The sequence below is a fragment of the Pistacia vera genome, unplaced genomic scaffold, assembly GCF_008641045.1.
Source record: "Pistacia vera cultivar Batoury unplaced genomic scaffold, PisVer_v2 Contig570, whole genome shotgun sequence".
NCBI lineage: Eukaryota > Viridiplantae > Streptophyta > Magnoliopsida > Sapindales > Anacardiaceae > Pistacia > Pistacia vera.
Window position 1 is genome coordinate 1,648,995 of NW_022196413.1, and position 18,743 is coordinate 1,667,737.

The 18,743-nt window shown below is 36.3% G+C and overlaps 2 protein-coding genes across 2 annotated transcripts; both read left to right on the forward strand.

Moving 5' to 3' along the window:
* Positions 1–630: 630 nt before the first annotated feature.
* On the forward strand, positions 631–2,355 carry LOC116109040. The gene is made up of 3 exons (XM_031395294.1): positions 631–1,231; positions 1,645–1,834; positions 2,047–2,355. The coding sequence occupies exons 1-3, from the start codon at positions 723–725 to the stop codon at positions 2,248–2,250; spliced, it is 903 nt and encodes a 300-aa protein (XP_031251154.1). The 5' UTR covers positions 631–722; the 3' UTR covers positions 2,251–2,355.
* Positions 2,356–15,287: 12,932 nt separating this feature from the next.
* LOC116108954 (pentatricopeptide repeat-containing protein At1g26900, mitochondrial-like) lies at positions 15,288–17,085 on the forward strand. The gene has a single exon (XM_031395188.1). It carries the CDS (start codon positions 15,331–15,333, stop codon positions 17,083–17,085), a length of 1,755 nt encoding a protein of 584 aa, XP_031251048.1. The 5' UTR covers positions 15,288–15,330.
* Positions 17,086–18,743: the final 1,658 nt, after the last annotated feature.

Sequence of the window (18,743 nt, forward strand, 5' to 3'; positions counted from 1 at the left end):
TCGAGACTGTGGAATCAAGAGACTCTATCACGCCCATGTGGGATGAACATTTGCGTCCTAAGAATGTTTTTTGTGAATATGGATTATGTATTTGTTTATTTTAGTTGGTATTTATAGTTTATTGACTTATTTGTGTTGTTTATGTGTAATTGTGTATTTGTGATTTTGTATTTTTTATTTTGGTTGGTATTGTAGTTTGTATTATATGTATTGTTTGTTTTTGTGTTATTTGTTTATTTGGTTCCTATTTGTTTATATTATAAATTGAATTGAATTTAGGGTAGTTGATTTAGGGGGTGGAATGTAAAAAATTAAACTGCAAGAATTTTAGGGGTGTAACTATTATAATTAAAAACATTAGGGTGAAAAAAGAACTAAAATCTAAAGAGAATAAAACAGGTCTAGGGTAGGGCACAGGTCTTAGTTTAGACTGTATATCTCGACCCATATATAGACTCGTACCTTAATCAACCGTACCTGGCCTACCCACCCTGTTTTGCCAGATCTAGTTACAACATTATAATTTAGTATAAAAAAGAGTGGGTCTAATCGTTGCTTTCGACAAACCTTAGGATTATGTATATCAATATTGCGCATAGGCGGCATATCACTTCTCTCTGTGGAGCGTGAATAGGGTTTAAGCCGACCGTGGAACTTTTCGCTTGTTATTCGACATCTACACACAGAGATTTTGATTAAACTGCGATCAATCCAGTTGAAATATGCAAAGACTTCAACGCATAGTATTAACATCAATAACAAAGACAAAACCCCTTTTGAGCCCAACTACTTTTATCAAAACCCTCTCCTTCAAAACCCCCAAAAATGGTGACGAAGAGTGGAACGACGCGTGGGAAACAGCTTGGCTCCCAGAAGACCTATCTCCGAAAAACAGAGCTCCATGGGAAACAGATGTCAACTTTGGCTCTAACGATTCCAACACCAAAAACATTGTTTTAGGTTCAGATGTTGATGCAGAGACCAAGGCCTTTGTGGAGGACATGAATGAGAATTGGGACGAGAGGCGGAGCAAGACTAAACTAAAGGAGAGTAAAGCTGATGGGAATGGAAATGATAAACTTTACAGTTTGGAGAGTATGAAGAAGGATTACAGATTGAAGAAGCAGAGGATTCATGGTGGTTTGTGGTTGAAGGAGATTGAGAAGCAAGAGGAGGCTAAGTTGGGTGGTGGTGCAGATGATATTGATAGATTGCTTGATACCTACTCCGAGTATGTTTGATTTATTTGAGTTTTTTTTTTTCCCTTTATTGTTATTATTCATTTTGCTTAGTTTAGTTTAGGTAGCAAATGATCTGGATTTTGTTTAGGTATTGATTTTTGTATAATTTGAGTACTATGCTTGGTCTAAGGGGAAGTTCAGATTTAACTCAGATTGCGCAACAGAGTTTAGGATTGAATGTAAAATCCAGCAATTATTTTCATAATTTGGGTTCCAGCTTTTCAGTTATTTATTTATTACTCATTGAAAATTATTTTGATAGGTGCATAATCACACAGAGAAGAAAGATTTTCATTCTTCAGATGATGAGAAATTAGTTGATTGCATTTTGTTCATAGCATTTCATAGAGACTTTGGGTAGGCTATTGTTGGACTTGTCTGTCTCATGGTTCAATAAATGCAGGATTTTTGACACTGCCAATGATGAATTGGATAATGCAAAGATCCCAAACACTTCTGAGTTCAAAAACAAGCCTGATGGTTGGGAAACAACCGCGAAGGAACATGATGGAAATGTGTGGGAGATGTCACAAAGAGAAGAAGATATTCTCCTCCAAGAATTTGACCGCCGAATAGCATTTTGCAAATTCCAGGTAAGATGAGCTGGAATTTTCTTTATATACTAATCATATTGTTTTGTTAATTGTCTTTTCATGACGCTCAACATCCCTGCAGACTTAATTTGCACATGTTGAAATGTAATTATAGTATTACTAACTTTTTTTTCCTGTCATACAAGTTCTTTATCTTCGATTTTGCCACTGGTTCTCTTTCTTATGCTTGGTTATTGAATTTGGTGGTGCAGATAGCTAGTTTTATTAAGACTCACATATTTAGTCGGAGGAGACCGATAGATGGGTGGAAATACATGATAGAGGAGATAGGACCGAATGCCAGGAAAGGAAAGGGTAGTGTTTCGAGGTTACCAAGTCTATCTGATCCATCAACTCAACCATTCAAGGAGGAGAAGCTAATTAACAACAGACTTACTCCCTTGAGAGGAAGATAGTTCATTTCCCGCATACTCAGATTTGTTATTATTATTATTTTAGTTTTCCGTTTAGTTATTATATTGCTGTATAGACGTTGATAGCTACATCATCTGGCAAAAGCATGGAATCAGGCTTTATCTATGTATAATGCACCTTTTTGTAAACAATAAAAATTTGAATAACTTGAAGACTAGAAGATGTGTGTGAATTCTCTCTGAAAGACCGGACTATAAACTGCGTATTATTTTCTCACTGTTTTATAACTTAAAACCAAATTAATGCTTCAGTTGATAGTGAGAGTAGTTATCGAATTCAATTTCTGTTATAAGTTGGTAGCTAGCTGGGTATTATTTTTCCTGGGTGCCTTTTCATGAAGAAGTGTGTGTTTGTGTTGCCTTTACTGTATACTCATTATCTCGTTAGAATTCAACAAGGGAATGGCGTTTTTCTCCTTCCTATGGAGAGAAGAGAAGCACATAAGTTTTGTTATAGCCATTCATTTCCTTGTATCTTTCTCAAACCATAAAAGTATTCGAGTACTAACTTGCATGCAATTTAAACTATATATGCTTTGCCAGTTCAAATTATACTATGGCTTCTGGATTTTGGTACTAGTAAATATGAAGAAAATATACATAATTAATTGGATGTATTTATCTGGATAAGTAATAAAATCATGTTAAATGGGTTCATTTGAATAGAATTATTCTCTAAACTAGATGGAAAGCCCGTGCGTTGCACGGGTATGTTTATTGGATATTTTTGAAATAGTTTGTAAACAAAATAATTATATTCAACCATAAGAATTGTTAAGCATATTTTTTTCATAGGTAATATTATGGGTTTACATTTCGATGAATGTGAAGGGACTAACACCAATCTTTATATCTTTATATAATTGTTATTTATTTCAGTGAATGTGAAAAGACTAACATAAATCTTTATATTTTTTTATTTAAATCTTTGGAATGATATTACAATATCACTATATAATTTTTATTAATATCTGTCATTAATACTTATAAATATCAAACACCAATTAAAATCCTACACATTAAAATTATCTAAATTTTATTTATTAATGAAATTACCTACAAAACTTAATAATATTATTTACTCTTGGTTTACATAAACTCTATTTCATTTGTTTTTTAACAAATCATCGCTAAAATGAAGTTGGTTTATCCCTAAACAAAGAGGAAGTATTTAATTTTGCTTTAAAGTATGAAAATGATTAAACAGAGGTCTAATAAAAACAAATATAAGGTTTAGTATGTGAATATCAATCTTAGAAATTATTTTATTCACCGCTTATATTTTAAAAAAAATGAATGGGCAGTATAGAGGGGGAAAGTAAGAATGTTCATAGCATTGTTTTAAAAACCGGACCAGAGGGCAACCGCTCTGATGGTCGGATCACAGTTCAACCGGTCCAACCGGTTGGACTGCTGATTGAACCAATGGTTTGACAGGTGTAAAATCTAACAAAAACACCCTTGATAAATACCATCAAACCCTATAGGTTTGAAATCTAGTAAACACAACCCTGGCCAAATGCAAATCAGCGATCGATTGGGAGAGCAGCGGCGACACACTAGGGAGGGTAGATCGTATGATGGGGAGGGCGAATCAGCAGCTAGCAAGTAGAGGCATCGCCAGAAAATGGCAAATCGGTGGTGGAAGTCACTGGTCGCGGTGGCTTTTTTTGGTGAGATGACTGGATCTTCGTAAACGACGACAAGGGAACTTGGGAGAAGGTAGATCGGTGGCTGAGGAAGCCTGTCAATGCCGGAGAAGGCCAATCGACGCCGGGAAATGGAAGAAAAATCACGCGACGAAGGTGGACGACGAAACGTCACGCAGCAACTGGAGATGAAGCGTGACAGCGCCGGAGAAAGTTAGAACTCAGAAGGTGGTTTCCGACAGTAAAGGAAGGTGGAAGGTCGCCGAAAAAAGGGAGGTCATTGCCGATTTGCATTTGGCCAGAGGGTGTGTTCGCTAGATTTGAAACCTTCAGGGACTAATGGTAGTAATCAGAGGTGTGTTTGTTATATTTTAAACCTCAAACAGTTAAAAAGAGTGAGACCCAGAGAAGGCCCCGAGTCTCGATCCAACCGGTTGGACCGGCCGGTCCGATCCGGTTTTAAAATGGAGGTTCATAGTGAGGTTCCGTCATCCTCATCAAATTTACAACAAATTCCCATTTCATAAACTTGTAAAACAGTATTACACCGGTACGAATTTCCTGCCTCCTTTGAATCTTGACCTCTTGAATCTTGAAAACTTCAAATTTTCATTGCCAATTTCTGAATCGTAGAGTTAGTTACATCCTTTTTTGCGTTGGAATCATCCATCGTGGGGTGAATTTTACAAATGGTGTGCTTGAAATCTACACCAAGTACCAAACATAAAGAATTTAAATTGCTGAGGAGGTCCGCTACCTCTCTTCAAACTGTTTCTCTGACAATAAGAGATCGACTACTTCTGTTGGAGTTGGGAGGGGGGTCTTGTTTATTTAGCATTACCTCTTTAGGCTTTCCACTAATTCTCTTTGCCAAGCTTCACTACTACTCATTCTTTGCATTACACTTAATCAGACCTAGCTATTTCATTGACTGTCTCCAAGAGCCTTCCTGCAAGCATACTGAACAAAGACATACAAAAAGTTTTAGTAAGGAGTCTTCCATAAGAGTCTGTTGTCATAAGTGACGCGAATCTATGTTGCTAAGTTAAGAATAGACACGTGCATACACATGCTAAAAGTTCACATAGAATTTTATGAGTTTGTAGTTTGTTTTTTGCCATCAGAACAATAATCTATGGAAAAAGCAAAAAGAATAAGTGTTACTAATCAATCTTACCTTGATTTTTCTGCCAAAGTTCCTCTTTGTCTTTTTATTTCTGTATCTGGACAGCTTTTCCCTGAGGTCCTTAGGTGGTGATCATCACAGGCCGTTCGTGATGAGAGTGGATGAAGCTCATATTGCCATTACCAAGAGTCTGTCATAAAAACTCGGTATCAATGACCCAGCCCCATCCTGTGGAATTGGCCAGAAACATCTGAACATTTTTCAGTCCATAGACTACTACGCAAAGCCAATACTCGGTGGGTCATGCCACACACATGAGCAAGGAGAATACGAAGATGCTAACAAATGAGCCACGTTGCCCACAGCAAGACCTCTAATAAGAAGTAAATGTTGTCAATAAGTGGTCTAGAATTTATAGAGGAAAAAGATTTAACCCGACTCTGTCCATGGGCCGAAAGATTAAAAAACCTATTAAACAGAAAGGTCTATGCTGTGGTAGTTTCATCTTCTTATGAGACACGGACACACCACAATCATGGACTACATGATCTATTCAGCGTTGGCTTTCAAGTAATTCATTGGCGGAGGCTTTGAAGTAATTCATTGGCAGAGGCTTTAAATTGCTGATGTCTAACTGGATCAGTCGTTACTTTGGAGACATGATTAATATACTACAATGTTTATAGAAAAATACGCCGTCAACCATTGTTCACTCAAAGAACTAAGTGTACAACCTTGATATCAATCGTTTGAAAAGTAAGTCTTGCAAAAAGACCCTCCCCAGCTTACCCATCTAAGGTGACTTAAAGAATTGTAAAAAAATAAATCCAAAAAATGCAAATGCTTTAGGAAACCCACTGCCCGAACATGTAGAGTAAATTATAGAAGCACATACAGGAAAGAGAAAAGGTTAAAAACATTGCAAAAATTAAGTCTGACCTCTATGTCTCCTTCACTGAATGCTCTCTGCATGCCATAAACAGATCCAAAATCCATACCCAGAGTCTCCAGAAAACTTGGTTTCATCATAGTAAGAGAGAGAAAAGTTAGTAAGATTTCCCACAATGTATCAAGCTCCCAGCACCCAAGGAAAGACCAAAAATTGCTGCACTCCCTAAGGTAGTTTGACCAAACGAAGTATAAGAACAGTCCCATAAATTCAAGCAGATACACCCTGAAGTTATTAAATACACAAAATAAACTTAATATTAAAAATCAAACTTGACCTTACTTTCTTTGAATCAAGAAACCCAGCTTTGATCAAAGTTTAATAGTAAATGAACTTACTCAGAGCTTTAATCGAAGTTTAACAGTAAATGAACTCATTTGCAGTTCAGCCACTACTAGGGCTGCCGTAACCTATAAAACATAATAGGCACTTTGTTAAGAAGCAGATCAAAGATTCGCAGATCAACAAAAAATATCAATAAAATAAATCTCTATTTACCTGAACTAATAGACTCCGTGCTTCATCAAAATTCAGGAGCACAAAGCTTTCAAGATCCTTACCTCAATGTTGTAAAACAAACACAACATAGCACTGAATGCAAAGTGATGACATAGAGTTAATAAAATAATAATAATAAAGGGCTTAAAATGTAAACTGAACAGGAAACATAATCTTTTCTTTTGATCAATGATATCTAAAGCAACCTGATTTTTTGGAAATGCTCTAGGATGATCATTTTCAGAAACATGTTGATCATCCCAATGTTCCCAGGCTTTGATCAAAACTGGATCATAGGGAGCTTAGCAAAAAGCAAGAAAAAAATAAACTAAATATTAAAAATCAACCCAGTTTTGCATTGGATATAATTCTAGTGTTTGGCTGTGTCTTTTTCACTTACTATGTTGCGTGGTTGAGTGATTGTCCTAGGTTCTATCAGCATTTCAAGCTGAAGGGAAAGTATCTACAGATCCTGTAGGTAGGATTACTGAAAAGAAATGCAAAGGAGGATAGATTTTTATCTATTCATGTCTCATTCATATGGGCTTGGGCAACACTCAAGTTGTGCTTCAGCGTGTCCAAGATGGAGTTACGATCAGCCATCTGTTGATTCACCTCTTCAACCAGTGATGGGCAGTCGGTGAAGCGAAGAAGAGTGGGTGGGTCGCGGCCATATAGTGCTTTGAAGGGTGTTATCTTGGCTGCACTGTGATAGGTCAAATTATACCAGAATTCAGCCCAGGCTAACCACATTGGCCAGTGTTTAGGTTGGTTGCTACAAAAGCAACGGAGATAGGCTTCTAAACAACGGTTGACTACCTCCGTTTGGCCGTCGGTTTGAGGATGATACATTGAACTAAATTTCGGCTTGGTACTTGCTGCCTTAAACAATTCTTGCCAAAATTGAATGATGAACACTCGGTCTCTGTCGGACACAATTGACTTGGGGAAACCATGCAGTTTGACAACGTCCGAAACAAACAGAGCAGCCACTTCTTTGGCTGTGTAGGGGTGGCATAAGGGAAGGAAGTGACTATACTTAGTTAACCGAGCCACAACTACCAATATCGTGTCCTATCCCTTGGCTTTGGGCAGCCCCCCTATAAAGTCCATACTAATGTCTTCAAACACCTGGGTGGGAATGGGTAAAGGCTGGAGAAGTCCTGTTGGCTTAAGGGCTGACTGTTTATTCGATTGACAGACTGAGCACTGCTGTACAAAAGCCTGAACATCCCTCTTAATGCCCTCCCAATAAACCAGATTTGTCACTCGTTTATATGTTCTAAAAAAACTAGAATGGCCTCCTGCTGGGCTGCTATGGAATTTATCTAATAACCGAGGAATAAATTTAGAGGATTTTGGAAGCACTAACTTGTGTTTGTAAAGAAGACAGCCACGACGGAGACTGTAGTTTGGGTGGCTCAGGGGATCAAACATTAGGTCTTGGATGACAGTTCGGAGCTTTGCATCTTGTTGTACCTCAGCCGTAAGATCCTTAAATTCTGAGAAAGTAACAACTGATACAGTAACTAACTATGTGTCCTCTCTTCGGGATAGGGCATCGGTTACTTCGTTTGAGCTACCAGGTTGATAAATGATGTCAAACGAGTAACCTAGAAGCTTAGAAATCCATTTTTACTGTTTAGGAGTCTTCACCCTCTGATCTGTCAAGAATTGCAAACTGCGTTGGTCCGTTTTTATAGTGAACTTTTGTCTGCTAAGGTAATGGCTCCATTTGTGAACTGCGAACACGATGACCATCAATTCCCTTTCATATACTGACTTTTGCCGTGACTGGTGGGAAAATGCTTTGCTGAGGAAAGTTATGGGACGTTGGTTTTGAATTAAGACAACTCTCAACCCTTGGCCAGATGCGTCGGTGTGGACTTCAAATGGGAGACTGAAATCGGGAACAACCAACACGGGAATTGAGGACATGGCAACTTTCAGTTTTTCAAAGGCTTGTTGAGCCTGTTCATTCTATCCAAAGACGTCTTTCTGGAGCAGTTTAGTCAACGGTTGAGCTATCAACCCATAATCCTTAACGAATCTGCGGTAATACCCTGTCAATCCTAAGAAACCCCTCAGACCTTTGATGCTCTGTGGAACGGGCCATGATAACATTGACTCAACTTTGGCAAGATCTGCCTCAACACCTTTCGAAGAGATCAAATGTCCTAAGTACTCCAACCTCAACTGCACAAATAGACACTTTTTGTGATTAACAACCAGCTCATGTTCAGTCAGGATTTGGAAGGCATATCTCAGGTGATTGAGGTGAGCTTCTAGATCGGGGCTGTAGATTAAGATGTCGTCAAAAAATACCAGTACAAATTTCCTCAAAATTGGTCTGAAAATTGTATTCATCAGGGTTTGGAAAGTGAAGGGGGCGTTAGTCAACCCGAATGACATGACCAGGAACTCGTAGTGCCCCTCATGAGTCCGGAATGCGATTTCGGCACATCCTCTGTCCTTACTCTGATCTGGTGATATCCAGATTTCAAATCTAGTTTAGAAAAGACTGCAGCACCTGCCAACTCATCTAGCAGCTCATCAATGGAAGGTATAGGAAATTTGTCGGGTATGGTTATGTTGTTAAGGACGTGATAATCAATACAAAAACGCCAACTGCCGTCTTTTTTCTTAACCAACAATACCGAACTTGCAAAAGGACTAGTACTCGGTTGGATTATTCCCGACACCATCATCTCACCCACCAACCTTTCTATCTCATTCTTTTGGGCATAGGAGTATTTGTAAGGACGTAGGTTAGGGGGTTTGGATTGATTTTGGAGAGTGATGGCATGGTCAGTCGGTCTCTTGGGGGGTAAACAGTGGTGTTGTTCAAACAAATGGTGGAATTCTTTAAGTAGGGCAGCAACTCCTGGTTCCATAAGTTCAATCTTCTCCTCCCCTTTCCTTTCGATAGAGCAAAATTCTACCACATTCCCTACTCCCTCACTCTGCAGTGTCTTAAGCATTACTTTGAGAGAGACTACAGTCTTAACTAAAGAGGGATTACCTTGCAACACAATTTTCTTCCCGTTACTGTCGAACACCATAGTCAGGTTTTCCAGTTAGAGCACACATCCCCCAACGTGTTCAACCAGGATATCCCTAACACCACATCAGCTCCTCCTAAATCAAAGGGGAAAAAAAATATTGTGTCAACTCAACCTCCTGAATCCTTATACTCAATTTTTTGCAAATCCATTTTCCTCTGACTGTGAAACCATTCCCTACCATCACTCCAAATTGTTTTCCCTTCTTAATGTCCAGGCCTAGCTTCCGCACTAATTCCTTTGAAATGAAATTGTGGGATGCCCCACTATCCGCCAACACAATTACTGTCTCATCTCCAATCGACCCCCTGAGCTTCAGAGTTTTGTCCATCGTCATCCCTACAATAGAGTTCATCGACAAAGCCAAGGGGTTACCTGCTATGTTGACGTCATCGTCGGCTTCAGAGTTGGGTTCCTCCTTTTTCGGTGTGTCCTCATCGATGACTAACAAAATCTGTAGTGACCTCGCTTTACACCGATGAGTGGGGCTATACTTTTCGTCGCATCTGAAACACAGCTCACGCTCCTTTTTGCTCTAAATCTCGGCATTAGTCATACGCCAGAATCCCTCTCCGCGAAATCCTGGCATAGGTTTATCGGTGGTTCTCTCTCATCGTTCACCTATTCTATTTAGGGTGAAGTATGAATTTCGTGAAAAAGGGCTGGAGTTCCACGCATTTGTGGGCCATGTTTCCGGGTTGGGAGTGACGCGATTGTAGTGCTCCATTTTATTAGTTTGGGTTCTAAATGGTTTGGGCCTACTTTTTTCCAAGACCCAATTCTTCTCCTCTACTCTATGGGCTTGTTCAATGAGTGAACAGGGTGTGGTTGGTTGGGCCAAACGCAATTCGGCCCGGATCTCTTCTTTTATTCCATTGAGAAAAATACTCATCAACAATTCTTCCCCTACCTCGTGCAAGGGAGCAGAATGTTCTTCAAAATTTTCCCTGAACTCTGTTACTGTTCCAATTTGCTTTAATGCCACTAGTGCTTCATATGCCGAGCCTTTGAAGGATGAATGAAATCTTGCCACCACAGCAGCCTTAAAGGCTTCCCATGAACTGATTGGTGCCCTTGATTCAACCCACTTATACCAATTCAGTACACGCCCCTCCATACAAATCGTAGCAGCTTCTATTTTTTCTCCCTCTACATAACGATTAACTGAGAAATAGCGATCTGCTTTGAAGGTCCATCCGTAAGGATCCTCCCCATTAAACACAAGTAACTCTAATTTTTTACTCTTCATCTCCTCCTTACAGTTCTCGATTTCTTTACTCCGATTAACTCCTCCATTGTCACCGCTATTTGAGCTCTCCCCCATATTTGTTTTGCCCCGATCACAACTAGTATTGGCCTCCTTCTCCTCCTTCAACCTCATCCATTCCCGCAGCTCAAGGAGATATCCCTTGATGCTTCCTAACTCTTCCTTCATCCCTCCTAGCTCCTTCTCCATATTACCCATTTCCTTCTCCAATCCCTCAACCTTCTGTTCCATTCTCGATTTATTCATTACCCACACAAGGCTCTGATACTAATTGATCGAACCCCAGGACAATCACTCAACCACGCAACACAGTAAGCGAAAAAGACAGAACCAAACACTAGAATTATATCCAATGTAAAACTGGGTTGATTCTATTTGATATTGATTAAGAAATAAAAGACAGTTTACAGAGCAGTGTTCCACTACAATGAAATGAAAAATGAGCAACAGATAGTCCCAACAGTTCGAGGAGGGACCTCCCTGATTCACTATTGATAATAATATGCCTTTTTAACAAATGGCTCTCCCTTTTTATACATAAATCAGCTAACAGAATTATTCCCTTCTAACTAATTGGTTCTTCACACGCCACATGCCTCAAGCCATCCTCCACTAACGCATGCCTCTTCAATTCAGTTAATGGCCTTTTACCCTTGTACCCTCTGTGTTGGTAAACCTTCGTGATGGGGGTTCTATCAAATGCCTTTGCAGAAGCATGCAATTTTCTCTTCATAAGGTAATCATATATATACACATCTAACCTATTGACCAAAAGAACAAAAAATACCACCAGTAAAAAATTCAGTCTTAAAATTTTACAAAATAACTGAAAGTATAAATGCTTCATATGGTATATAATGTATGATGTAAAATCTTAAGTTGATAGAAGCCCACTGTTCAGATGAGGAAATGCAGAGTTTAAAAAAGAGAGATTTTGTTATCGAAAACCTGGAGATATAAGCTGCACAAAACTACAGCCAATGCAATTGTTCAATTCAGTTCAGATAAAACTTTTCCATATTATGGAACCAAACAACACACTACATTATATTAGAGATTTTATATGCCTATATTCCAATCAGTTTGCTTCACATTAATTAAATATAAAGTGCTAAATACCATTAGTTAGAGGTAGGCACTGAATCCTGAGTTTTCTTTTATAGAAATAGAATCAAATTCCACTTTCCAGATTGCCATTATTGTAATTCATTCTGATTTAGCATGGAGGGACCAACCACAACAATTAGGTCAAATCACGAAACCAAAGACAGGCAAGAGAGGGATATTTCTGGAAGTTAAGCCCAAAGAAAGGAGAAAAACTCAACCCAAAATCTCACAAAGCCACCTCAATGTAGGATGCAGCAGCGTCAGAGTGCTTCTCATTTGTTCTAGCAATAAATATATCCCAAAAGACTGACCACCATTCAAATAAAAAGCCACCGGGTGCATCAATAGCTGGAGGTCATGCAAACAGAAAACACAACATCAATTAAGTTGCAAAAAGATGAATGAGACATGAATAGATAAAAATCTATCCTCCTTTGCATTTCTTTTCAGTAATCCTACCTATAGGATCTGTAAATACTTTCCCTTCAGCTTGAAATGCCTTCATAAGGTAATCATATATATATATATATACACATCCAACCTATTGACCAAAAGAACAAAAAATACCACCAGTCAATTAAGTTGCAAAAAGATGAAGTGCTTCTCCAACATGATCCAAGAAAACGCTTGAATTCAAAATGGGTGCTTCACAATCACCTAATTCATTTTCTACGATATTATCGTCGTCTCCGTTTCTCTCCATCGACAAAAAAAAAATGACTTAAATAAACATAAAATTTTCGCATAATTAAATTAAAAAAAAAAAAAACAACTTTTAAGAAAGAAGCATCTGCTGGAATTCAAGATTAATGATGCTGCGATTTATTTCAACTTTACCCAAGTTAAAAATAAAAATCTTCTGAATCATTGAAATGAGGAAATATCTCTTCTAAGCTATTAAAAAAAAAAAAATCCCGGGAAAAGAGAAGAAAATATGATACAACCAAAACACAAACATCTCGTCTTTTATAGAGCTATGAATTTAAATATCTACAAAACTAAACTTAGTCATAAAGTTTACAATTTTATAGCGCTTTGTGACAAATTTCGGATATAGCTTTACCAAGGCAAGCCGAAGAGATTACGATAAGCATCAAGCACCGAAATCAGAGTTCGAACAGAATGAATCGACTCTTCACCGGCGCCAATCACTCTGTCACCGAAGTTAACGACGGCCGGTGGGATCGGCACCGAGTAAGCGACGGATACATTTGGGTGAAGCAGTGGACACGTATAATCGACTCTTGTTAATGACGCAGTGGATACGTGTTTAATCGATTGGGTGAGTTTAAATTGATAGATGAGACAGAGAATCGCTTAATCAAGAAAAACTTTTGGAATGGCAATGCATTAATATCTCTCATTAAATTGGGTGAGTTTATTTTGATAGATGAGACAGAGAATGGATTAATCAAGAAACGTTTTGGTTGAAACTTTTGGAATGACAATGAAATGCGTTAATATATCTTATTAAACTAAATACTCAAATAGACCAAACCAATAACCTCAAATAGACCAAACCAATAACCTGCAAACACATACACTAAATCGTTTAGTGACATACAGACACTTATAACAATAGTAGAGATCTTATTGAAATGAATTTAAGATCTTGCTGAAAACTTACATGGTGCTGAGAGAACTTAGGGCATTTTCAATGATGATATTTATTTTGAAGAGTATCTTTTGTATAAATAAAGAGTATTTTTATTAATTTTTAAATATAAAGAATATAATTTTTATTTAAATTTAATAGACACTTTAAATTTAATGAAGATGCTCTTTATTTTTAAGAAAGAGACTTAATGGGTGAGAAAATTAATAAAGAAAATATATAGGAACTTGTAATTTATTAATTAAAATTAGAATGAAGAGTGAAATTTGACTCTCTAAATATGGAGAGTCAAACTCACTCTCTAATTTATATTTTAAAAATAAAGAGTATGTTGGATTCTTGTTTTTTTTAATAGACTCTTTATAATAAAGAGTTAGGGTCATATAAAGAGTCATTTGGAGATGCTCTTATGGTGCTTTTTATTTTGAAGAACATTTTTCATATAAATAAAGAGTATCTTCATTAATTTTTAAATATAAAGAACAAAATTTTTATTCAAATCCAATAGACTCTTTAAATTTAATGAAGATGTTCTTTATTTTTAAGAAAAAGACTTAATGGGAGAGAGAATTAATAAATAAAATACATAGGAATTTGTAGTTTATTAATTAAAATTAGGATAGAGAGTGAAATTTGACTCTCTAAATATGGAGAGCTAAACTCACTCTCTAATTTATTTTTTAAAGATAAAGAGTATGTTGGACTCTTGTTTTTATGGATAGACTCTTTATAATATAAAGTTTGGGTCATATAAAGAGTCATTTGGAGATGCTCTTAGAGCATATCTAATAATACTTTTTATTTTAAAGAGCATCTTTTATACTGTATAAACAAAGAGTATTTTTATTGATTTTTAAATATAAAGAACAAAATTTTTATTCAAATCCAAGACTCTTTAAATTTTAGGAGAGAGAATATGTTTTTTCAAGAATGAAACTTAATAGGAGAGATAAATTATAAATAAAATGCATATAAATTTATAATTTATTCTTTAAATATAAATTAAAGAGTGAGTTTGAACTCTTGTTTCGATGGATAAACTCTTTATAATAAAGAGTTTAGAATATCTCCAAATGACTTTTTATATGACTTAAACTCTTTATTATAAAGAGTTTATTCATAAAAATAAGAGTCTAGACTCTTTATTCTTTAAATATAAATTAAAGAGTGAATTTGACTCTCCACATCTAGAAAGTCAAATTTAACTTTTTGTTTTAATTTTAAATAATAAATTATAAATTTCTATGTATTTTATTTATTATTTATCTCTCTTATTAAGTTTTTTTATTGAGAAAACATATTCTCCTTTTTAAAATTTAAAAAGTTTATTGAATTTGAATAAAAAATTTATTCTTTATATTTAAAAATTAATAAAAATATTCTTTATTTATATAAAAAATACTCTTTATTTTAAAAAGAAACGCTATTGGAGATGCTCTTAAGATTGTATAAATAAAAAGATAATGAGTTTTTCGCTTGTTCGGACATATTTGGTAAATATATGAGTTTGGCCAATACTTGGTCATGTAAAATATCACTTTTAGTTTTGGTTTTCTATTTTAAATTAAAATATTCCGTTTCTAATTTCATTTTGAAAAACATTATTTTCGTAAAAAAAAGTGCATTCAGAATTCAGAAATGCAAAAAATTATCTAAGAGTTCATTCTTTGAAATAAATAAATAAATGATAATAATAAAAAAAATCCCTAAACGAGACCTTGCTATTTGTTGAAGGCCGACACAAAATTGCGATAGAAAATTTGCCGCAAAAAGCCCTCGACTCTGGCCTATGAACTTAGCCAACGCCAGCTTACGCCTGAGCAAAAGCTTGAGAATTTGGCCCAAAAATCTCGACTTAGACTCTGAAAACCTCATTTCTTTATTGAAATCAGCCCAACAAATTACTGAAATCTCTCAAATTCATGGCTATATGCTCAAGACTGGACTTGACCGAAACCCCTTCACTTTGAGTAAGCTTCTTGCATCTTCCGTACAAAACATAGAATATGCAGCCTCCATCTTTAAGCACATTCAGAACCCAAATCTTTTCATGTTTAACACCATGCTCCGAGGATATTCAAGCAGTGATGACCCAAAGCAGGCTTTTACTGTTTTCAATAACTTGAGGGCTCAAAGTCTTGTGCTTGACCAGTTCTCTTACATTGCAACTCTCAAAGCTTGTGCTCGTGAATTGGCTATTATGATCGGCCTGATGATTCATGGGCTTGTCTTGAAATCTGGGTATATGTTGTTTATAAATGTTAAGAATACCCTTTTGCATTTTTATTGCGTTTCTGGGAAAATTGGTGATGCCCACAAGTTGCTTGATGAATTTCCTAAAAAAAATGATTTGGTCACGTGGAACACTTTGATGGGTGGCTATTTTAATGTCTCTCAACCTACAGCAGTGGTGGATTTATTTAGGCAAATTTGTAGGAGAGAGTTGAGGGTTAGTTCCAGTACTATGTTAAATATTTTGTGTGCTGTTGGTGACTTAGGATATTTATGTGGAGGAGAGTCTCTTCACGCGCTTTGCATCAAGTTTAGCTTTAATTTAGATTTGAATGTGGTTACTGCTTTGATTGATTTTTATGCAAAACTTGGAGATATTGATTCAGGTCGTAGGATTTTTGATGAGGTTAGGGAAAAGGATGTTATTTTGTGGAACTGTATGATCGATAAGTATGCAAAAGTTGGGTTGCTAGAGGGATCCATAGCTCTATTACGGCTAATGAAACTTGCACAAGTGAAGGCTAATTCATCTTCATTGGTTGGATTGTTATCAGCCTGTGCTGTCTCTGGATCTTTGAGTTTAGGCCAATGCATTTATGATTATGTAGAAGAGGAGGTTTTGGTGTTGGATGTGAATCTCGGGACAGCTTTGATTGATATGTATGCCAAATGCGGGGTATTAGATAAGGCTATTAATATTTTTCGGAGGATGAAGAACAAAGATGTGAAATGTTGGACAACGATGATTTTTGGTTATGGGGTTCATGGCCAGGCAAGGGATGCTGTTAATCTCTTCTATAAGATGGCAGATGAAGGATTCAGACCTAATGAAGTTACTTTCTTGGCTGTTATAAGCTCTTGTAGCCATGGAGGTCTAGTTATAGAAGGAATGAATTGTTTTGAGAAAATGGTTGTGGAATATGGTATTGCACCAAAAATTGAACATTATGGATGTTTAGTTGATCTTCTAGGTCGCGCAGGGTTACTAGAGGAAGCGTATAATCTAATTAAAAGCTTGCCGATTAAGGTTGATGCCACTGCATGGCGTGCATTGCTGTCAGCTTGTCGGGTCTATGGAAACGTTAAATTGGGAGAATGTGTCTTGCTGGAGATTAATGATGAACACCCCACTAATTCAATCCTGGTCTCTAGTACTTATGCCATTGCTGGAATGTTGCCTGATCAAACAATGATACAGGAAAAAAAAGAAGAGTGGACTAATAAACAAGTTGGTGGTATTATGTCGATCAGAAACAAGGGTGCTAAGATGATGAAGGAAGCTGGATGTAGCACAATTGAAATGGAAAGATAGAAACTAAGCAAAATTGTTGACAGGTCATGGTCTCAACCTAGAACTTCAGTTGCTATGTTGCGGTATTCATTTCAATGGAGAATAAATTTTGCCTGAGGATCTGTCTCCTGTTGTACTTGCATCTGCTCTCTGCATTCATCCTTCCCATGTCCATGACTGACAGCCGCAAAAGGGGAAATATATTTCTAATTTCATCATTTTCAAGAAAAAAAAAAAAAGAAAAAAAAAAAATTAAGTGAGCAAACGAGAAAAAGGTTAGTTACAGGAAAGAAAGAAAGGTGGGAAAGGTGCTGAATTTATCTAGGTTGACAAGTGATTATCAATTCTCACTAAGTGCTGTTTTTTGGGTTACATAATGGAGCTGCATGTGTGAATTTATTTGTTATATAATTAGGTAAATACTTAACTGCAGAAATGAAGTGGATCTAAGTAGAGCCGGCGTTGGGCCGTGCTGTGCTTAAAAATTCAAGGCCCGTTGTGTCATGGGTTGTGCCATGCTAACGCCCGCATAAATTTTTGCCTTATTGTGTCATGTCGATCCACCAAATCTAAAGGCCCACGGCACGACCTGTTATATAGTGTGTCATGTCGTGGGCCTAGCACATGGGCTAGTCTGTGTGCTTTGTGGGTCGAGCTACAATTTTTTTAATATTTATAAATTTTGATAATTTTGATTTATTATTAATAATTGTTATAAAAATATTTTATATGTTATATTTAGTGATATTTTATATTAGCATTAATTAAAAAAATATATAATCACTGTGAAATATAATAAAATAATGAGACATTGAAATATTAATTGAATTTTAACACTTTTTATTACTTATAAGTTATAATAATAAATTACAAATACAAACTTAAAAATTAGGATTAAAAATTAACATTAACAATTACATCTTCATAAGAATTACAAGTATACAAATACAATACAATTATTTCAACTTTGATTATAGTTTACAAATATTCAAAGAAATTAATGACAATGTATGATATATTTTTTTTAGCGAGCCGTGCTGTGCTAGCCCACATGCTTTTTTTAAGGTCCACAACACAACCTACATGATCGTGAGCCTTGTCGTGCTGTACTTTTTTTTAGGTGGGCCTTGCCAATACGTGGGCTGGCATGACCCATCGCCAGCTCTAGATCTAGGGATGGGCATGGGTTGGGTCGGGGATCCTTGTCTCCGAGCTTGGCCCGAGTGCCCAAGGGGATTCCCCGAACCTAGCCGTCCTTGAGACGAGGATGTAGGGGAATCCCTGAGCTCGACCCGTGGGGAATTCGGGGATTGTATGATTATGGTTTTTCTTTTACTCTATTTATTTTTGCACCCAAATTTTTCATTTGCAAGAATATATATAACATATATATTAACATTTACATATATATTAGGTAATTATATAAATGTATAAATAGAATCACAATAACATAATATCATTTCTTTAAAAAAAATTAAATATATGTTCCTTTGTATTCAAACTTATCAATAATCAACTACAAAATTATATCATTATTGTACAATTATATATTTGGGCCATGACTTGTCTAAATTTGTACATTTTCATATTATTAATATATATCATAGGCTTAATTATATCAGAAGGTATCGAACTATCACTTTTTTACTATTAAAGGTATCAAACTATTTTTGTTTCCT